Source organism: Sinohyriopsis cumingii, chromosome 6 (assembly GCF_028554795.1).
Source record: "Sinohyriopsis cumingii isolate HCF-2022 chromosome 6, ASM2855479v2, whole genome shotgun sequence".
In the NCBI taxonomy this organism is placed as follows: domain Eukaryota; kingdom Metazoa; phylum Mollusca; class Bivalvia; order Unionida; family Unionidae; genus Sinohyriopsis; species Sinohyriopsis cumingii.
In genome coordinates, this window is record NC_142966.1 from 141825467 (window position 1) to 141849766 (window position 24300).

Genomic DNA, 24300 nt, shown 5'->3' on the forward strand with positions numbered 1-24300 from the left:
TTTAAGACCATAGAAACGTAACAGTACAAATGTATACCATTTGACTATACTTAATATCATGTTGGAATATCTTAAGAAGATTCCTTACACTAGTATAACTCTACATTGTACCAGTGTCAGCAAAACAACAATAGTTTTAACCAGAAATGTGAAATTTAAGTCTTAGAAGCAAATTGCCACACAATATCGTATGCATCACATTATAAGGCTAGAAGATGTCAAAGTAAATGAGACAATTTAGGGTGACTTAAAATCTGAATTATGACCTTGTATCAGCATTTCTTTTTCAGGTTGTACCTACAGGAGATATCCAAGATGTCTCTTTCCGACCAGATGTATCTGCGGAAAATAGATCTCTAAAGGAAATGTGCGGAGACGAAAATGCTTTTATGGGATTGGACGACCAAAGCCTGCTTTCCAGGCTTATCGAGAAAGACGACATCGATTATGTGGATCTTGATCTGGAAGTTCCTCGATCTCAGGTCTCCTTTGGATCTCACGAGTCAAATATTGATACCATTACTCGTGTCAATGGAGATGAAATGAGCTATATCTCTTCAAAGGAGTTAGTACCTCAAAGTATTGTGCCAGCAACATCTTTGGCGCTACCATCTGTTGTGGAACAAACAGGAACCATAGTTATACCAATCGTCACAGAGTCAGCAGCACCGTGCTTGGTTATTACGGAATGTTTAGCGAATGCACTAACTACAGTGTCTGCATGCACTACGGCAACAATCACCACAGTGCAAGCGACATTTATGGCGTCGCCAATAACAACGTTGTCGACAATGCAAACGACCACAAGTTTAGTGTCCACATCATCTATAACAACACAGATTAATACGGTACCACCCACTTCTATGGAGACAACGATAGCGTGTAGAACAACTCGAGGGCCACCGACTACCTTTCAAGGCATACATATTGGTCGCGGTGACCAACGCAAGTCGAAGAAAATGAAAAAGCTCAAAGTGAGCACTTATATCTGGACCAATGCTGTTGACTTCAATCGTAAGGTAATATGAATTGGAATAAAATCACTTTAGTACAAATATTTAGATTCAAATCTCCTGCTTTATTGCTTCATTGTAAAGTATAGATTTTCAAAGAATTTTGTATATGTTCATTGTACAAGTTCCGACAAATTATTTTAAGTAATATCGACGGCTGAAATGGTTTCACCGTGTCTTCTAAGTAGTGGAAATGTGGAGAAAACCTGTGAGTCTTAGCAAGAAAATAAAAACCAACTGTAAGACAAACTTTCGGAAGGTGTACTCTTTAAAATGCAGCTGGTGACTCGAGTATACGTCGTTTTGGTAGTTAGTGACTGCATTTTAAATTTAGCCCTGAAATCTTGGTCGGAATGTATGTCCAGTCTTATATGTGTGCGTCAGTCAATAAGGAGTCAATTATTTTTTTTTAAAAAAAAGAGCTTTACACTCTCAAATGATGGTGTTTCTGTATTTCCTGCCTCGTAGACTATTACCATCACACCATCATCACCATCATTATCAATCTTTGCATGAATAACCTGGATAAGATGCTTCTACTGTTCAGGATTTGGTGCCTTGCCCTCTCACTTCCATACCTGTTTCTCATTTTGCAAACCGTTTCTCCAGATGTCTTTCTTAAAACAGTACTAGTGTTCGGTCTTTTTCCTAATAAAGAGATATTTAAAAATAATCCAATACGTTACCAATAACGATAGTAATAATAAAACAGAAACTAAAACAATGCCTTGTTCTGTTACAAGGTAATTTTGGTGTCTCAAACGTCCACCTACGAACATACAATGGTAAGCCTGCTGTTACTGGTATGAAATCCATGTCCACGCTGGACTCGGCTTATCTAGGAGAGTAAGTATATAATACTGTATTAAAAGATCCTTTAATTGTATTTCTCATCTGATCCTTCCGGTGTCATAGACTCCTGTAACCCACGACTAGGCCGTGTTCTAAGTTTAAGTGGTATTCTATGGATGTGCGCTGTCAAGTGCTTTGTAGATTAATGATATCAGACTCTGAATACAGCCTCTGGTAGAATATATCTATATCACAATGATAGCGTTACTAAATTATTGAAGTCCAATAACTTGGCAAATAACATGATATGTTAGACATTACAAAAGTGTTTGTATTTATTGTGAGATTCTATGTGCGAACAGTCATAGAAAACTTCTGTGCAAAAAAATTAGACCGCCCAGGCGGCCTAGTGGTTAGAGCGTCCTCCTCGGATGAGGAAGGTCGTGGGTTCAATCCCCGGCCGAGTCATACCAAAGACTTGCAAAAATGGTACTAACAACTGCCTCGCTTGGCACTCAGCATTAAGAGGTTAGTGTTAGGACTGGTCGGCCTGGTGTCAGGACAATGTGACTGGGTGGGACATCATTGTACCTGTCTGCGTAATGATGCCCCAGTGCTAGACATCACTATAACCTGTCACACTGCAGACATCGTAGCGATATGACTGAAAAATTGTTAAAGCTACATTGAAAATCCAAATCACACACACACACACACACACACACACGAAAAAATTATCAACGAGTGCAAATTTCTAAATCATGTGAGAGACAGTCAGACAAACATATTTTTAAATTATTCATGGAGAAAAGAAATGATCGAAAATTCCAAAATGGCTAACTTATATCCTGTAAATAAGAGCATGCTGAATTAAAAAGACAAAAACGAATCAATGTTAGGAAAGCAATAACTTTCTTTAACCATTCCAAGAATAAAACCATAATCATTCCAAGAATAAAACCTTAACCATTCCAAGAATAAAGCCAAGAGATAACAAAGGTTAGTCATTTGTATTCAGTCTGACATAATTAGGCGATGGTTTGCAAGTAAAAACTATCTACACTCATTCTAATACAATATGAACATGTTTCAGAAGAAAAAAACAATGCAATATTTCCATGTCAATTTATGTTTGACTGTTAGAAAGTTTTGCACTTTCAAGTTCATTTTCTTTCAGCAGATGAAATAACTATCTAACGTGCATGTAAAAAATAACGTGTTCAGGATTTGGACAAGACAAAATTATGATCATGTAAACAGTCAAAGTAATGAGTGTGAAAATAACCAATCGAGGGGCCCCGAGTGGCCGAGTGGTCTAAAGCGCTCTCCGTTACGGATCACTGCCATCTCACCTCTGTCTACGTGGGTTCGAGTCTCGGATTCGGGCAATGTGGGTATGTGAGAAAGCTTGCCAGTAGCTTCTTGTGGGTCGGTGGTTCTTCCCGGGGTTTTCCAGGGTTCTTCCTCCACCATTAATACTGGCCGCCATACATAGCCTATCGTGTGCTGAAAAATAGCGTTAAACCCCACAACAACCACAACAACAACATTAACCAATCGAATACACACAAGGGACATGACCTGAATACAATCTATTTAGAGTTCATAGATCAGAAAGGTAAATAACTATGTATCACTTATTTTGTTTAATGCAACCTCCGTTATTATTATCTTCTACCGACATATCCGAAATAAATGTTCGAAATGAGTGAAAGGTTATAACATTAGGTCCAGTACTAGAGATCATACTAATAATTAGAATATGTTTCGGAACATTAATTTAATACAAATAATATTGCAAAAAGGGCATGGAAACAACGAGATGTGATGCTTATAAAGGAAGAATGTTGATCATATACAAAATAGAAAGAAAGCACCGGTCATAGAGCAAATCAGTTAAACAATACTCTCTCGTGTGATAGCAGTTATATTATAGAGGAGACTAAAAAAAATGTATTGGGGAGAAAATTCGGGAACTCAATTTTTCTGCCAATGCATTTTTAGTCGCTCCTATTAGCTCGTACACACACTGTATTAAATGATATTCTGTCACTCTACGAGTTCCAGGACTAATTTATCAAACAAACCATTTCTTTGACGAGTAATGTTTGAGTTCAAATCGATTAGAGCCATGGTATGAGGTAAAATAACGTTAAGATGGCAATATGTGTAACCCTCGTGCTTTCATTGTCTCTCTCACTTTCACTCTCCCTCTATCCATGTCACATTATTATCTTAAGTCTGAGTTTCCGACATTTGTCTTCATTCCCATCGTTGTTGACTGCGTTTTCTCTCTCTCTCTCTCTCTCTCTCTCTCTCTCTCTCTCTCTCTCACATTGATGCATTTACTGCATTGTTCATGCTGTATAAGTGATTTCTTTGTCTTCGTCTTTATTCCTATCATTGTTGAATGCATTCTCTCTGTGTCTCTGACGCTGTCTCTCTGTCTCTGTCTTTCTCTCTGTCTCTCCATCCTTCTACTTCACTCCCTAGCCCCCATATCTCTCTCTCTCTCTCTCTCCCTCTCTCTCTCTCTCTTTCTCTCTCTCTCTCTCTCTCTCTCTCTCTCTCTCTCATTGATGCATTTACTGCGTTGCTCTTACTATATAAGGGATTTCAACAAACACTTGAATATTATTCTTCAGATTTGCAGGAATCTACCAGTTTGGCGGTCAAACGTTGAGATGGGTAATTAAGACAGATAGGCCAAATGGATCCTTGAATACATGGCTGGATAAAGATCCAAACAGGTAAAACAGAATCCTTTATTAACATCTATTTAATTGACCTCAGTTTTACAATTTCCCTTAATTTATTTTGACTATTCTTGGCGACTCTGATGCTTGAGTAGGTTGGTGTTTTAGACGAAAGGAAGCCGGAAACTCGTGAAAAACTCGGACTTAGATGGACCACCACTTTCCATGTCATCAACTGAAGCTGGGAATCGAACCCTAGATGCCAGAGTTAAATATAAGGCATGTAATCGCCTCTTTATGAAGCTACATATATAGACAGCTCTCATCCTACGCGTTCAATTCGTCTTTAAGGCATCAACATTAGACATTGGACTCTACAACATCTTGATAGGCAAAAAATCTATATCTTAAACCTTAACGTATATAATTTCTGTGGGTACATTTGACCTTTGTTAATTTTCATTTTTGTATCAGACAAAGCATTAACGTAGGTGATTAATACGCTGAACATATCCTCGATAAACTCCATTCGGAAGGCCAACAATCCGATAAAGAATTTGATAAGATAATGTCAAATTGATTGCTAATAAATATATACAAGATCTACCTCTCAAGACGTTTGGACAGTATATATATATTTAAGTTTCCATCTCTGTCTGTCTCTCTCTCTCTATATATATATATATATAGAAAGATCGTCGATGAGAATGCAGCCCGTTACATAACAATCCGATTTCTAGAAGCGGTGCAGTATCTTCACAGCAAAGGCTTTTACCACGGCAATATCCATCCTAACAACATTTACATCAACGACAAATGGCAGACCGTGCTGGTAAGATGTGTGTGTGTGTGTGTGTGTGTGTGTGTGTGTGTGTGAGAGAGAGAGAGAGAGAGAGAGAGAGAGAGAGATTGCATAGAAAACAAAGCAACGGTGGATATCTAACTAAAACTTCAAAAAAGAAAACCATCGAATTTGTATGTCTTTACTTATAAATCACAAAGTAAAATAAATTTTATTTGGTTTGAAATACTTTGTACTTTGCTTGGATTATTACTGACTAAATGAAAAACCATACGCTTGACAGCAATTGCTATTTTCACATCATTTAAAGCAAAGTACTTTAGGCAGTACGTCTGACCGAGGGGCAGTGTAAAAATAGGATTTTCCAAATTGTAGGGTGGCCTACGTGCGGCCATCAAGTACACTGGCATGCGAAGTTTACGTGCAAATAAAGAGTACGACTTCGGATTCTTCTCCCCAGAATTACTCGCAGGACCTTACATGCACAGATCCAGTGACATCCTCTCCGTGGGAAGTGTGGCGTTCTTTGTCATTTCTGGAAGGTAAAATATTATGATGTTGTAGCTCAGCTTTTATTACGATATATCAGTCCTTACACATCACGTACAGCTGACACTGTCTTGACTGGGACTTTGCTTGTAACTCACCTTTATCACAATATTTAGACCCTTATGGAGCAAACACCGCTTACAACAGACACTCTCTCCTGACTGGATCTTTGCTTCTAGCTCATCTTTATCGCAGTATATCGATCCTTACTGAGCACATATCGCCTGTAGCTGACACCGTCCCATCTTTATCGCAGTCGTTGATAATGAGTGGAAAGAATTACAGAAATATCGTGGCTTCAAACAAACGTGTGATTTTTTCTGCTTTATAAAATTGTCACATTACATACGTAACATTTTGAAGAACAAAAATCAGATTTCTTTTTTTGTCCAAACTATCGACAGTAACTCTTCGAATATAAACTCCAGTTCTTTGAAAGGGTACAATTGGGAGCCTGAGAAGTTCAAATGTGATTCATTGACACTTAACATATTACTTCGCCGTGTTAAACTTGATAGTTTCTGCTCTTGTTTTTCATTTTAAAACATCAGTAAAGCAGAAGTTAAATGAAGTTATGTTTTGCAGCCCAAATGTATGCACCGTGTGAAAAGGGACGAGTTATTTGGCAATATTCTTCTTCTCTCCCCTCTCCCCTCTAACTCTCATTTTCATCAGATGATCGCCTGAACTATATCTCTAAATCCTTTTTTTTCCCCAAAATTAAGAAGGATTTTGCGATGATCTGGTGTATTATGCTTCGAAATAACAAATCAGAATGACCAGTAAGACCTTCTTTGGAATCTTTTCATGATACTTCTAGGTTGAACACAAAATGACCGAAAGATCTTTATTTTTTGTGTCGTTCTTTAAATAGAAGCTTAAAAAGGTTAACAATAATACTTTTTTTGTCTTAATCACATTTTGTTACTGTACAAAATCTGTCAAGCGGATAAGGTTCAAAACGACTTAAAAATCAAAAATGCTGTTGTATTTTTCGGATACCAGGAATATTCTTTTTTCTTGAGATGTGTATAAATATTTGAGGGGTGGGGTATTCAAACTGTGGACATATTTAAAGTGAAAAGTTGATCAATACATGTGAATACATCTGATTATTTATCTACATTTTGGCATGTCGTTGTTTCATTTGTCCTGTATGTATGTACCCACATATAGTCAGGACTATCTGCAAACCACATTGACCCTGATTTGCCGGCGAATTATGTAACGACAGTTTGGGTTCAATGTCTGCTCTAAAGATTCAATCTAACACACTGCAATGATCACGCAACACCAAACCTGGGACTTGACCGTTGGCTCTGTGATTGCAAGCAAGTATATACGGTAAATAACGGTGATCTATGACGAGCTTAACCTTTTTAATGTCCCACACCGTAAACGATCGCCATTATTTCTTAATTTTATATTGGCCTTCATTTATCATAAATGTAGAGTGGATGACGGTATAATAATAAAAAAAGTTCGTTGTAAAGCATTAACATTAAAATGAAAATGTTTTTTTAAAGCTCTTAATGTGGACGAAGATATCTTTTAAAAACATTGTCTTATGGTAGGATACATGAAAAGCGAAAACTCAGAGCTGTTAACCATGTTTCCCACAACTACAAGACAATGTATTTTCAAAGCACATCAGAGTTGGAAAACCTTTCAGAAAGGGGCAATTTTTTGCTCAAAACGAAATACATGCACGATCTTAATACACTTTATTATGAAACTTGTATCTGTTACATGTAGTCTCACTACAAGAATTCATGCGTAACTTGGTCGTATTTTCACCATTTTGTACGATCGCTATGTGCAGAGTGCCCCGGACGTAGCAAGGTGCACGGATGACCGGATGAATGTAAAAATTGATCAGGGTATTTTACTTTGATCCGTAACCTTTCTACCTATAACCAGTAAATACACCACATCAGATAGGAAAATACCAGTATTGCTATCATTCGGCGACCTTTTCGATGAATCGCCGCTGGTCGTTCAAATTAAACTGTAGACCAAATAATTCGCTTAATTACGATATACCTTCTGTTCTGCTCAAAATTAATTATATTTTAAAGCAAAATGGTTATTTAAGATTCTCTTCAAAACTTACTTAATTTCCTATAGTTTAACAGCAAATGGAAGTAAAAGTAACCAGGTCAAATACAATAACACGATAGAAAAAACTATTTCCACTACTACCAATACCGCTGTTGCTGCTGCTACTGCTGCTGCTACTGTTACTACTACTATTAAAGTTGATACTACCATGTTCCTGCAGGTACCCTTTCCGAACAAAAGAAGACCTTATCAACCTGGAATATGAACCAGAATACAGTTTGGATTTCAGCCTGCACTCTTGAGATGTTTCTCTACCAATGTTTGGAGTCAGTAGATATATTTATTTATCGCTTCAAAAACACATCAAAGTAAAACTTGGCGGTATCAATACTAGCTCACGTCAAAGATAATTATACGCTCTCAAGTTCTTATATGAACCTGAGGTATAATATTTTTATGGAAGATTGTTTTTATATACATAGAGCTAAAAATGATTTTCGAACGCATTTTAGCTATTTATTTAAAGATAAAACTGGTTCGATGAAAATAAGTAGACTATTTCTTGCTTGTATTGGGGGTGGGGGTCTTTTTAATATCTCCCATCAAATTAAAAAATGTTCGATTCTTAATACGTCATAATTTCTCCCACAAGACTTATGATTAAGCATAAGTTCCTCGATAATTTTATTTCGTTTCTAAATGTAAATATATTTATTGCTTAATATTCAGTGACCTAATACTTTACGATTAAGAAAGTACATAAACAATAGTGGAAGTAAGGTAGTCAAATAGGTAAGACGGCAATGGAGCAAACAGGCAGATAACTGACAAGTAAGATTCTAACCCCCGTAGAAATTAACACAAAGTTGTTTTGATGATAATACATACAATCATACCTTGCCATTAACGAACACATAAATACAAACATATATATATATATATATATATATATATATATATATATATATATATATATATATATATATATATATATATATATATATATATATATATATATATATATATATATGTATGTATGTATGTATGTATGTATGTATGTATGTATGTATGTATGTATGTATGTATATATATATATATATATATATATATATATATATATATATATATATATATATATATATATATATATATATATATATATATATATATATATATATATATATATTCAGGAAAAGAGCTGAGAAGAGGTTAAGACGGGTCCCTACCTGAGCATTATCTACAGGGATCGGTAAGTGTAAATGTTTTCTCGCATATTTAATCTCAGTCAAGTTCAATAAAATACATATTATAAACAAAAGTCAGTTTAGTGTTAATACGATTTTTTAAAAAGTAAATTGAAAATATTTACAATGTCGCCAGATCTGTTTTGGATATATAAGAATCAGCCAAACGTTCTTGAATGCAGTTACTGAGTCTATATTTAGGACACATATGCTTGGCATTCCTTCCTATTTCCGCAGTATCTCAGTTGGTAGAATCAAAGTGTCGAGGCTTCGAGATCTGACAATCCCAGCCCAGATCAAATTCATCTGCATGTACTTGTGAAATGTTCTTAGCTCGATTTCCTCTCCTTGCTTTAACAAATAATATTATAAACAAATGTTTAAAATTTAACATTTGAAAAACATTAACAAAACGCTCCAACCAGTTTTGCAATAAGTAAATAACTCTTTTTATATCGTTTGTATCTTCAACTGTAAAAAAGGTAACTAAAGAGTAACAGGTCTTTTGAAAGATGCAAGAATTATCTCCCATAGACAATGAAAGAAACATCGGAATAAATGCTTATTAAACTCCTTTTTAAAATAAGCAGGAAAGAAAATAAAATAAAAAATAAAAAGTCAAAAGGATGGAGAATATGTTTAGTCTCTCATTCTTTCAATGTAATACATATCTTATTTAATGCCTGTATAAAGTTTGACGCTGATAAGGGTTGTTATGGTGACAGTAATTATGAGAAAAAATAAGGATAACGAGAATTACTATTATTATTAGCTGCTTCGCCACTATAGAAGAGGACGACGTCACAAATCAAAATAGTCCATCACCTCTCATTCAAACAGTAAGTAGTATATATATTTTGTTTCCTGTTAAACTATTTGTAAAAAAAAAAGGCTTTTATCATTAAGAATAGAGAAGAGTGAAAAATCAACGGTGATGTTTATTTATATACAAACATTATTTCATTACATTCATTTTAATAATACACATAGTCAAAGCAATTTAATACACATAGTCATTGCAATTAAAATCTGAAACAAAAAGCATTAATATTTAAACAGTACTTTTAATTGGCCACTGCCATCTCAACTCTGTCTGCTTGGGTTCGAGTCTCGGTCTAGGTCAAAATGGGTGTGAGAAGAAGCATGCCTGTAGCTTCCCCTGAGTTATTGGTTCTTACTAGGTTTCTCAAGGGTTCTTCGTCCACCAGTTATAATGGCTGCCATGTATAACCTATCTTGCGCTGAGAAATGGCGTTAAACCCCAAACAACAACTTTTAATTTGCACATGACAATAATTCTGCACTTGAATCCATCCGTTCCATAATCCACTTGCCATTTGTATAGAACTCAGGAAACTAAATTGAATTTTAGCCAAATTTAATTCATAACTCAGTCAGTATTTCTGCATTAGTTTCGCTTCATAATTCATCATAGACTGGTATTTTCATTTTAGCAAATACCCCGTCTATACTCCTCCTGTTACACACTTTAGTAAAGTTAACCGATCTCAACCAGAGATGATTGAAAATAGTTTTGAACCTTAGTTGCTTTTTTATCGTCGACTTACCATTATTATTATTATTATTATTATTATTATTATTATTATTATTATTATTATTATTGTTGTTGTTATCTGGGCCACGAGTGGCCGAGTGGTCTAAAACCGTTACGGATCTCTGCCATCTCAGTTCTGTCTGCGTGGGTTCGAGTCTCGGTCTCGGCTAATGTGGGTATGTGAGAAAGCTTGCCTGTAGCTTCTCGTGGGTTGGTGGTTCTTTCCGGGGTTTTCCCAGGTTCTTACTCCACCATTAATACTGGCCGTCATGTATCTTGTGCTGAAAAATGGTGTTAAACCCTATTACAACAACAACATTATTATTATTGCAGATGGAAAAGATGAAGAAGTAAATAATCTGGAAAAAGATCAAGAGAGTCTGTATCAACCAACCAACAACAGAATCTTCAGTACGAATCTTGTAATGTTTTCTAAACCATGATGTTACTTGGAATACGTTTTTCTCTTAAGATTTCAGACATTATCCATCTATTAACACCAAACTTTGTATACATGTACGAAATTACATGTACAAACGCCAGGAGTGTTGAATAGATTAGTATGTTGTAGAAATCCAATGCATATTTTCTTGTTATCTGTCAAACATTATTGAAATATAATTTTTTTTTAAAAATGTATACAATCAGGATTATGCATTCGCTTCCTTTATTCCGTGTTTTTAATTTAAAATATGGATAAAGATATCATGTTCGTGTGTGTGTGTGTGTGTGTGTGTGTGTGTGTGGAAGAAAGAGAGAGAGAAGCAGACACTAAAAAATGGACACGCAGAAAGACGCAAATGTCATACAGGAGAGATCTATATTCTGTATATAACCTACAAAAACTTGATCGATCGATAAAAGGAAATAGGCGGAAGACTAGAAGGATGATGATAAATAAGTAATTGTTACACGTGACATATTATGACATATTAGTACACGTTTGACTTATTTGTAGCAATTTTATTCAAACTGATTAAATAACTCTACCTTGAAAATACAGGACAGGGTCAAGCTTTTCTTGGAGTAAACTTGTACGAAAGCCTGTCATTGTCACGTTGAAATCGATTTTTTTAAAAATCTGGTAAATGTGACTTAGGATCTTCTAATTACGAGACAGTAAGTCGGAATTACGAGATTTCAACGTGGCACTTATATGCTTCCTTCACCTTGCGATGGGTTATATGTATAAATTTACCAACTTTTGTACACGCTTTGCACACCAAAAACGTTACATGGCATAGGTAATGTGGACATTCAACACACACGTAATTCTCGTCAAGACTAAAATAAATCCGAAGTACAAGAATGGCTTTAACAAAAATATGCTCCACAATATTGAATCAACGTAGCTATTAAATATCCAAAATTTGAAATCCGAATGCAACTCTTGTGCGGCGACTACGTCGTACCATCTTTAACACGAGAGGTCTAGTCTTGCACGTGCGAAATTTGTATGAATGACACAGGAGGCCAGCAATAGGGTAAGATCAAGTGCTCAAATGATGGACGAATACTCAATATATGCTCACTGTGATTGCGCTTACAAGAATGTGATTCAGACGTTGTCATCGTCAATAACACAAAATACTCACTCAATGTTTGGACATTGTTTTTAAACGTCCCATTATTGACAGAGAGCGGCAGTTTGAATGCAACGTTGGTTTTAGAACGAATAAAAGAAACAAAACGTGTTTTGCCCATGCATTAATTTTGGAAAAATAGTTGCTTATAACATTTTGTACTTGGTTTTAGAACGAATAAAAAAAAACAAGACGTGTTTTGCCAATGTAATAAGTTTGGAAAGACCGTTGCTTATAACATTTTGTACTTGTGAATGATCTTGCTGAGTACCAGGAGAAGGGTGATTTGCAAATGAACTTACATATCAAATTATGTACATCATTTCATATAAATAAGAAAAATACAGGGACAAATACAGAAGGATGTATGTCAATGTTAATTAGCTGTTGACCAGACAGTGACTTTACCAGATATTTGTTTTTGGTTAGCCCCATTTTAGGCGTTTCAATTAGTTTAACCCCCCCCCCCCCCCCCAACAACAACAACAACAAGAAAAAAAAAAACGCTGGATTGGGATACACGAGAGTGTAAGGTATAACGAGACAAACATCCACACTGGATTGGGATACACGAGAGCGTAAGGTGTAACGAGACAAACATCCACACTGGATTGGGATACACGAGAGTGTAAGGTGTAACGAGACAAACATCCACATAATAGACAACGTTAATCGCTGTTTTCAAAACCAATCACTTCCATTTAGGGATTATGGGATTGCGGAATACCAGCAAGAATTACTTACGCCCGAAATTAACGTCTGACAAAGTGCATAAACTACGCACCTGCAAAAGGAAAGAAATGGCAATCAAAGTGTTCCAATGAGCATGGATAATTCTATGGTTTGCAAACACGCTTTTAACAAACTATTTAGTTTAAATTGCATTCAAGTCATATATTAGACTGACATTAGTAAGTCATGACATCAAAACACTGTAAAGGGGCTAAGTATTGGGAACTATTTTGTTAGATTCTTAACATATAAACGTGTCCTTTGAACTTGTCGGCTTATGAATAATATTCCAAATTGGATTTAAAAAATGTTTGATATAAGTCGCAAACTTTGGCGACGTTGTTACGGATTACATTGAATAGCAACAACAGAGTTGAATAGCATGGGATACAACTATGTCATACCTGTACCCTTTGTAAGTGTTCAAGTACAGTACTCTATCATCTAGTTATTTACAATGAGAAACAACAACGAGAATATATATATATATATATATATATATATATATATATATATATATATATATATATATATATATATATATATATATATATATATAGTAATCCGCCTATGGCACATTAATACGCATATATAAACATTCTCGCAACCGTCTGCAGCTGATTCTAGATCAATGATCAATTTCCACACATTAGTGACGTATGTAGTTTTTTTGTAGTTTTTGTAGGGTTTAACGCCATTTTTCAGCACGCGATAGGCTATACATGGCGGCCAGTATTAATGGTGGAGGAAGAACCCGGGAAAACCCCGGAAAGAACCACCGACCCACGAGAAGCTACTGGCAAGCTTTCTCACATACCCACATTGGCTGAATCCGAGACTCGAACCAAAGCAGACAGAGGTGAGATGGCAGTGATCCGTAACGGAGAGCGCTTTAGACCACTCGGCCACTCGGGGCCCCTTAGTGACGTATGAATATAACGATAAAAAGCATTAATCTCTCTATCTCTCTCTCTCTCTCTCTCTGGATCATAGGAGCAAGATACTGGCTAAAATCTATGAAATGACGAGCGTAGAGGATTTTATATATATATATATATATATATATATATATATATATATATATATATATATATATATATATATATATATATATATATATATGTATATATATATATATATATATATATATATATATATATATATATATATATATATATATATATATATATATATATATATATATATATATATATATATATATATATATATTGTTTGTTGGCTTGACTTCGCTTGCGAAGGTTAGGAAGGGGTATGTCCATGTCTATTGCACGCGCGATGGTGGCTGACGAGCCCCATACGTGACAGGCACGTCCGTCCACAGAGGCTGCAGGAGAACGTCTGGGTTGTGGTGGGTGCTGTCGATGGTTCCCGGTTTTTTCTTCGCCATCGTTTTTCCTCCAAGATGGCCCGTCTGTTTTGTTCAAAAGTGCTAGCGGCCTGGTGAACTGTACGTCGCCAGCTTTTACGGTCAGCAGCTTGTGATTCCCATTGGCGGTGTTCGATGCCACAGGTTGTGAGGGCCTTTTTCAAGCAGTCTTTATATCTCTTTCGAGGTGCCCCTCTATCACGGTGGCTAGTTGACAGCTCACCATACATTGCGATCTTTGGCAGGCGATGATCCTCCATCCTGGACACGTGTCCTGCCCAGCGAAGCTGTATCTTCATGACCGTGGCCTCAACTCTAGTGATCCCTGCTTGTTTGAGGACTTCAGTGTTGGCGACGAAGTCACTCCAGTGGATGTTGAGGATGGTGCGGACGCATCGCTGATGGAAGCGTTCAAGGAGGCGGAGGTGGCAAGGATTTTCCCTGCAGTGAAGATCAGAGTTATCCCACGGTAGTTTGAGCAGTCAGACCTTTCCCCCTTGTTTTTGAACAAGGTGATGATGACTGCATCTCGGAGGTCTTGTGGACATTTCCCTCGCTACAAGCAGCAAACGAAGAACTCTTGGAGTTTGGTGTGCAATGCTAGGCCTCCTCTCTTCCATATCTCTTTCATATCTCTGGTGGAATACCATCTTTTCCTGCAGCCTTTCCAGTCTTCAGCTGTTCTATGGCTTTTACATTCTCTTGAAGTGTGGGTGCCTCATCAAGTTTTATCATAGGCGGCTGTTGTGGGATGCGATCAATAACTGCCTCCTGGACTGTACGGCTAGTGCTGAAGAGGGTGTGGAAGTGCTCTGACCAGTGGTTCAGGAAAGATTCCCCGTCAGTGAGTAGCTCTTGGCCATCTGCGCTCCGTAGGGGGCTCTGTATTTGGTAGGAAGGACCATACACTGCTTTCAGCGCGTCATAGAACCCCCTGTAGTCACCAGTTTCAGCGTATAGCTGAGTTCTTTCTGCAAGCTTTGTCCACCATTCATTTTGTATGTCTCGGAGACTGCACTGGGGGGAGCTGCAGATAAGGCGTAAGGCTGGTTTCTTCTGTGGACAGGACGGTTGTGCGAGATGGGCTTGGAACGTTGATCTCTTTTTGGCAAGCAAGTCTTGGATTTCTTGATTGTTTTCATCAAACTAGTCTTTGTTTTTCTTAGTGGTGAATCCAAGGATTTCTTCTGAGTTTTGCAGAATGGCAGCCTTGATGTAATTCCACGTCCCTTCCGGAGGTAGATTTGACGGAAAATTAAGCTCCTCAAGTCTAGACTGCATGCTCTCTTGAATATCTGCCTTGACGTCTTCAGACAATAGGTTTTTGATCTGGAGCCTCCTTTTCGAGGTACCTCCTTGTTGTCTGGGCCTAGGCTTGAAGTGGAAGTCGAGCTTGCATCGGACAAGACGATTGTCTGTATGGCACTCTGCACTGGGCATCACTCTGGTATGGAGGACATCTTTTAAGTCCCTCTGGCGTGCTATGATGTAATCGATTAGGTGCCAGTGTTTTGATCTAGGATGCATCCAGGTCGTTTTCAGGCTGTCTTTCTGCTGAAATACGGTGTTTGTGATGGTGAGCTGTAATGCTGCGCAAAATTGAAGAAGCAGGCGCCCATTGTCATTGCAGCCACCCACGCCATGTTTCCCAAGCACGGCTTTCCAGGCTTCTGAGTCTCGGCCCACTCTGGCATTGAAATCTCTGAGGATGATTATTTTGTCGCTCTCTGGGACGCTCTTGATAAGTCTGCGCAGGTCAGCTTAGAATTTATCCTTTTCAGAAGGATCTGCTTGGAGTGTTGGCGCATATACACTTAAGAGTGTTGCGTGTTGTTGGTTCCCTAACGGGAGACGCATGGACATGATGCGGTCGTTGTGATCAGTTGGTAAGTTTGTTAACTTGGTGGCGATTGAGTCCTTGACCATGAAACCGACTCCTGAAAGTCGTTTTTCAGTTTTGGTTTTCCTGACCAATACAGTAGTGTTTCCAGCGCCGAGTTCTCTCAAACTTCCCTCCTCTGAAGGGGACTTCGCTAAGTACTTGCAGCAATGTCAACAGCAAGGCGAGAGAGTTCGTGTGCGATTAAGGCAGAGCGTCGTTCTGGTCTGTTGCTGTCGGTTGAGTCAAGCATTGTTTTGATGTTCCAACAAGCCAGTTTTAGTCTTTTGCCACGATGTGAATCAGGTGGGGCATGCCTTGTTTTTTCTGTTTAGTTTCGATCGCGTTGGAAGATGCCCGTTGGCTGCGGGAGGCCAACTGGGGGGTGGGTGGGTGGGTAAGGAGACGAGCTTTGGTTAGGCCACCTTTTCAAGGCCCCTCTCCATTCGGAGCAATCAATGCTGTCCCTAGAAAAGGCTGTTTGGTCACTCAGGCTGCAGCCGGGTGATGATGTCGTCTCCGGATCAAAACCAGACGGCCAAATGCCTGAGTCGCCTGCATTCAGGATTGTGACTGCGACTTCCAGTGACATCTTTCACCTGCCGTTTTTGCCTCTTTCCCATCGCTGCAGGGCTTGATAGAGTCGAACGTAAACAGTAGACAGTAGACATTTCCTTCATGCCTGTGCAATGGAGCTTTTAGTTGGAGTGCAGTCTGCATAAAATGGCCCCACCCTTTAAACCTGGGGTTCATCTGACATGGCTCAGCAAGCCAGGACGATGACAGCGATGTCCGCATGCCGTAGGTTTTATATCGGAGTTTCCGTCTGCTAGGCAGATGGCCAACCATGACTGAAGAGATCTGCCTTCCCTGCTATTTCGAACCATAGCTGGTCTGCCATAGTCGCGATCCACTAATACATATGGTGCGCTCTGGTCCCGAACACTTGACCGTTGATCTGTAGAGACCTTCCTCCCTAGCCCGTGACTTCCCTGTAGAAGTTCATACGCCAAGCGACGCAGTGTTAACATCACCCCCTCAACGTCAGAGAGTGCAGCTGCCAGACAACAAAGGTACTACCTCTATCTAGAGCCCCCATATCATATATATATATATATATATATATATATATATATATATATATATATATATATATATATATATATATATATATATATATATATATATATATATATATATATAAACAGACAGACAGACAGAGAATAAATATTCACCAGACAGAACGGAAAGTGCTATCTCTGGATTCCTGTGGAAGAAAGGTTGATAACAGTAGACAGAATTAATAGTTTAATACAAATAATACTATCGTACAGGTTAGATAATTTGTAATTCGTACTCTACGGAGATTCGAACCCAGGTCAGGGGGTGAACGGCACCCATCGCCTTGCCTGCACACACGAGCCCATATTCCCTGGCGACTAAGCACACATCACCAAAAAATCAATCTGTGTTTTATGCACTCGTGTGTAGCAGACACACTTGCATGACGACCTAGTTATTAATTATCATATATATATATATATATATATATATATATATATATATATATATATATATATATATATATATATATATATATATATATATATATATATATATATATATATATATATATATAACTCTTATATTCTGACCAAAAGAATCTAATTAGATACATTGCCGGATTACTCATTAAGTACCCAAGCACACTAAGCACGTGCTTAAGGCACCAGCCCAAGAAGGGCACAAAAAAATTCAAATTAATTGGTGATGATAAATTTGAATGATCAGCATGTACGAGTATTTTGATTTGGAATGATGGTAACACTGGTATTTACCATAATATTTTCAGTGCATATGGCCCTGGAAGGCCTTAATCTGGCTCTGGTTTGATGGAACAAAGAATGATAAATTGCTCGCTTTATAAATAAGAATAATGGATGATGTAATAACGAGTCTTATACAACGAATATGTAATAATTTCATAGGAATCTAGACTGACTGTGTATTAGGTTAGAGGTAATTGCTTGGTCGTCATGCAGGTGTAACTTTATTGCACGAATGTTGATACCAATGACTATCTTCATTCCTTTTTGGAGGAAATGTGCATGGTCGAGGGGTACATTGGTTGGTTCGTGCGTGCAAGATGATTGTGTGTGTATGTGCGTGCGTGTTCGTGTGTGTGTATGAGAGAGAGAGAGAGAGAGAGAGAAGGCGATAGATTCACAACGTCTTTTAGTGGCCATCACTATTGTGCAATGCCTGCATTTATGAGGCAGATATGGAATCGAAGATTAAAAAAGATATGAGAACATCTTCATCTGAGAAACTGAAGAAAAGAAATTTTAAACTATTTATTGTATAAAAAAGACCATAATAATTCATCTGCCCGCCGACATATCTGGTAATATTGAAAATCACTATCGATATTCCGTCAATCCATCCATCTTAGTGATTTTGTCTGTCTCTTTTAAGAATACTAGAGTTACTCCCATTTCTATCTGTGTTATCGGGGCCCCGAGTGGCCGAGTGGTCTAAAGCGCTCTCCGTCACGGATCACTGCCATCTCATCTCTGTCTGCGTGGGTTCGAGTCTCGGGCTCGACCAATGTGGATATGTGAGAAAGCTTGCCGGTAGCTTCTCGTGGGTCGGTGGTTCTTTCCGGGGTTTTCCCGGGTTCTTCCTCCACCATTAATACTGGCCGCCATGTATAGCCTATATTGTGCTGAAAAATGGCGTTAAACCCTATAACAACAACAACAACTATCTGTGTTATCAGATCTTTATTTTCTTGGATATATACGGCAAAGTGTTGACTGACTTTTCGGCATGTGACCTGTAAATAGGTACACCTGATATACACATAGCACTCGAAAGGATCAACGATTTCATTTGTGTGGAATGGTGGTGACAAGTGAGTCTCACTTATTCAATTTATTTACTTGTCTTTGCCATTAAAGGATTAGCCTACGGTCTTACAGCGTTATGATTAATAGAATTCAGCCATAGGATACACAATGATACATTTTTTAAAATATATTTTCATTACATTGGTATGAAATTTTGGGATGAAGCGACACAGAATGAGTGGCACAGTTGAGAAATAATCAAATTAATATGTGTATTTCTTATTTAATATTTCAAGGATGAATATATAATTTCATGTGTGCTTCACGCTGACATCCTTCAAACAAAAGAAAACATTCTGAACTTTATAGTACATGAAATACAAAAGTTTTCAATTAAACATTTATATAACCTAGAGTGTAAACAGTGGTCACGAAATGTCCCCAGAAATACATTTTGCCGGTGTATTTTAGAGACAGACTTAATTCCCCTCCTAAGCAGGATGTACGATGAGAGCAAAAGCAATAAACATTTCGGAAGTGATTGTTGTTGTTATGGTGGTCTTTACACCATTTTTCAACCATGATAGACTGCATATTACGAGCAAGATATCTGGTGAAGGGAGAACCCGGATCTTTGCTGGTGATGTTTGATAAGGGAACGACCATTTCATTTTCCTGGGAAGGCCTGTGATATAAATACTTTATTTTTCCACAAATCAAAGCAAGATTATTTTTCAAGCTATCTGTAACTTTTCTTTCAAATAAATTCCAGAGCCACATCCCCCACCCCACCCCCTCAGCTCCGGAAGTGAAGTAGTCAATCCATATTGGAACAATCTGAAATCTGTCGGGCTTTAGGACGATGCTTCAAAAGATATTGTCCATAAACCTGGTCATGACAGACCTGGCCTTGCTGTAGATGTTTGTGCATGCGTTCATAGGAATCAAGCGTTTTTAAGTACAAATTTATCTTCTTCTACATCTGCATAATTCCAAAAATTAGGTTTCGGCTTTGATGAAGGTCTTTTTCTTTTCACCCTTAAAACCTGCTTGTTGAGACAGCATATTAGCACAGCGGACCCATATTTATCTCCCCGGATAGTATGTTTACCACAATAGAAATTGCATCAGAAATAGTCCCGACCTGCAATTCATAAAAATATTTATCTATAAAACTGAGACTTTTACTCTAAACTCAATTTATAAAATTCAGCTTTTCACCCAAACTAAAGGACTAAAGGATTTACGATTTATTGATAGAAGCTTTGTGGGGTACCTAAGCACGATGTAACCTCTTTAGCTGAATAATGCTATTTTGAACACGGTATACTATCACAGTTAAGTCTGATTTATAACTAGCGATTCTCGCGTTGTTACTCTCTAGACTTGATCGGGACACGACAGACTTGGAGGAACTTAATCCGCGACATTAAATAAATGATACCACTTTATTCACGGGAACGTACTGTGCAGATTGCAGATCGGTTCATTAATAAATCTAAGATAAAGATCGACACGTTTTCATAAGTGCTCTCATTGAGCAGAAAAAAAAAACAGAGGCAATGTCGACGATGAAAAGCAGATGCGTTAACATTGAATGTGATAACTGGGACCTACCTACCTACCTGCCTGCCTACACACACACACACACACACACACACATACGTACATACATACATACATACATACATGCCTCATTGTTCACCTCGCACTGTTGTAACGCCATTATGCTTATATTAAAAAGAATACAAAATTTCTTTAAATCAGTACCAAGAATATTTAAATCTAACTGATCTATTATCACCATAATGAGAGTAGAAGAAATGTTCTAAAAACAGACTGGGACTATATTCGTGAGTTGTTTTTTCTTGTCAGCCAATCACCCGGAAATAATAATTGTGACCTGAGTCCTTTCAGTCAGTGAAACTATTGTTGTTGTGTTTTGTTTGTTTGTTTTTTTGTTTTTTGTTTTTTGTTTGTCAGCCAATCACCAAACACATTAAGCGTACATTGTCTTGAAAAGGGAGAATATACATTTGTATTTAGTTTCCACAAAATGAATGAAACTCGTAAAATAATGTAAGCGTTAGCTTGTAACGTCACGCCAGAGTTTAAACGTATTCAATTAATATTTTGAATTTTAAATGAATGAACAATGCATATAAGGTATCAAATTTATGAACATTATATATCAAGATTGTATCTATGGTGTTGATTTTCATTCAAGTACCTGTTTGCTTTCTTCTAATGTTGTTGTGTAATTCTAAAGATAAACATTCAATTTAAGTGTATCACCCATATCAAAAGAAACAGCTACAGTAATTGTAGTATTTTCAATATTTTTTCTACCATTTTAGAGTATAGGTTTTGCAACTGGTCTTAAAAATCTCTGACAAAACTAAATGCATTTAGGTTCAGTTTGATTATCATTGGGAAAATATATCTCACGGATTCAAACATGTTTTTATGGATGCGAGAGAAAGAGAGCTACATATTTGGTGCCGATTTCTATTCCTGCTTGGAACGAATTAGAACCCACTCATCAATTTTATTATATTGGTGTTATTCTAGATAAATTTCTTTAATAGAAACAATGATCGAGAGATAAGCGTTTTCCTGTCTGTTTGGTACATAGGAGCTGACTTACAATAATGAAAACGATATAAATCCACAAGGTCGTAAAGCTGTGTAGGTCATGTGCAAGAACTAAAATAAAGAATTTTTTGTCCAGTATTTGTAATCTTGTAATAACCGAATCGTTGGTGTAGATTAAAGCATTGCCACAAGAAGTAGTTTTTATAGCTGATGTTTATATGACTTTTAGTAACAGTCTTAACTTTTATCAAGTATTTGCAAAGATTAAAGAGTTTCATTACGTTTGTTAGTCCAACAGCGAAATAATATCCACATGGCACTAAAATGATCGATAGGCGAAGTCACTACCATCATGGTGCGAGTGTAAAAAAAGTAACTGAATGTCAAAGTCTATCAGCAAAAGTTGTTTTAAACCCCTGAACAATTCATATTTGATAAGGTGACTAACTGATATGCTTGAATCTTCCAGAATAGCCGTAAAAACTTTCTGTGAGTGTTTTTCCGTTTGGATGTACAAATCATTATGAAATATTTCGAGTCGTGAAAAAGCGCAGCTTCAGATCGCCATATGGTTTACAGAAAGCCTCTGATCACCATTCTGTGTACAGCAAGACTGATCACCATTCTGTGTACAGCAAGCCTCAGATCAACATTCTGTGTACAGCAAGACTCTGATCACATTATGCTGTACATCAAACCTCTGATCACTATATGGTGTACAGCAAGACTGATCACCATTCTGTGTACAGCAAGACTCTTATCACCATAGTGTGTACAGCCAGCCTCAGATCACCATTCTGTGTACAGCAAACCTCTGATCACCACATGGTGCACAGCAAACCTCAAATCACCATATGGTGTACAGCAAGACTCTGATCACAATTTTGTGTACAGCAAGCCTCAGATCACCATATGCTGTACAGCAAGCCTCTGGTCACCATTTTGTGTACAGCAAGCCTCAGATCACCATGTGCTGTACAGCAAGCCTCTTGTCACCATTTTTATGGGGTACAGCAAGCTTCAGGTCTCCGTATCGTGTACATCAAGTTTCGGAATGCCATATGGTGTACAGCAAACTTCCCATCACCTTATGGTTACATTAACCTTAATATTCCAGTCGCCAGATACAGTCAACCCAACTATTATGCTTTTCCATCTTGACATACATTTTATGCGAAACTGGTAACAGAGCAACTTGCCGATGACAGGAAATTAAATTGCAGTATCTCTTCCCCGATCTGCCAAGACAATTGAGGGTCTTGAATAAAAATTTAATTTTTTAAGTTTTATCTACCAAGAAATGTAATCGTCATACGAAATATTAGTATTGTCTTGTAGTAAGGAGAGCTCGTGAACAGAAAGACCTAGCCACTTTTGAAACTTCTAGATTCTAAGGGGAAGGCCCAGAGACCTTATTCGTAATATCTGTCAACAGTAAAATGATGCAACAATAGAACTTAGAACGCTCAATGAAAAGCAATCAATGACAAAAATAACCTGTCTTCAAAAGATATATGAGAATAACTAAATTAGATCTAAGATAGTATTTGCAAACTACATGATATACAAACAGGGAGAGGTAACGACTTAAAATGTTGATCCGAGGTTAAATCTGATTGTGAAATAGTGTCTATACCGTGTGAGATTTGTATGCAATTTGCTAGATAGTTCACTCACTAATATACTCCGTTAGAAGAATATGTTTTTGATCATGAACTGAGAATATATGTCAATATTGATTAACCACTTATTAACATCAAGTTCACTTTTCATGAAAAGCTTATGTTGTTAAACAGTGTATTCCACGCAAATCACAAGGAACATACTGTGTCGAGAATGCAATACGGGGGAATAAAATTGACTGAACTAAATGCTATATTTTCAATGGGATACAGTCTTAAATGCACAGTGTGTAGAAAGCGGGAATGCTTGTACATATTTTCAAAGGTGATGGGAAAATCCCAAAACTACTCTGACAGTTATATTTATGTCTCTTATTGCCTGACCTGTACAAATATTTTTAATTTTCACATTTTCAACAACAGGTTTTTCAAAAAGGATTGAGTAGCATCACAGATTCTTCAATCAATATAAAGCTGGATTTGTTATCGAGTGTGCCGAGTTTCACCTTGTGAGACGGAAGTATTTTGACGTCAAAAAGCTTGAAGACACTGTATGAGGACCTACCACCCGAGACAAAATTCGTCATTTTAAACGAATGCGATTTTTAATCATAGTTTAAGGATTTGACATTTGTTACCTTTATATGTTAATATAAATACACTGTACAGAATCTACATTTTACATTTTATCTTGTGTACTTAATTATACATTTATTTGGAAGGACTTATCTACCTCAAATTTTGTGCAGTTCAATATTATCTTCCTCGAACTCAGTCTTTCTAAGGCATTCCAAAATCAGATTTCATGTTGAGGTAATGTAAAACACTACTCCATACATGCAGATCTAACTTAGAGCTAGGACCGATATTTTTGGCGGATTGTCAGACATTCGGAAAGCTTTTGTCAAAGGTGTTTCATGATACACTACAAATGAGTATTT

General features: G+C 37.2%; 1 protein-coding gene across 2 annotated transcripts; it reads left to right on the forward strand.

The window, feature by feature from the left end:
* Positions 1-296: 296 nt before the first annotated feature.
* On the forward strand, positions 297-11204 carry LOC149798149 (putative 3-phosphoinositide-dependent protein kinase 2). 2 transcript variants are annotated; one of them, XR_016421584.1, is made up of 8 exons: positions 297-974; positions 1757-1859; positions 4451-4555; positions 5192-5333; positions 5679-5845; positions 9104-9162; positions 9930-9996; positions 11046-11204. XR_016421584.1 is itself a non-coding variant. In XM_089960544.1 (6 exons), the coding sequence occupies exons 2-6, from the start codon at positions 1819-1821 to the stop codon at positions 8213-8215; spliced, it is 537 nt and encodes a 178-aa protein (XP_089816670.1). In that variant the 5' UTR covers positions 297-974; positions 1757-1818; the 3' UTR covers positions 8216-8240. The 2 variants fall into 2 exon arrangements, 1 of the variants encoding a protein (XP_089816670.1); XM_089960544.1 differs by lacking the exons at positions 9104-9162; positions 9930-9996; positions 11046-11204 and adding an exon at positions 8134-8240.
* Positions 11205-24300: the final 13096 nt, after the last annotated feature.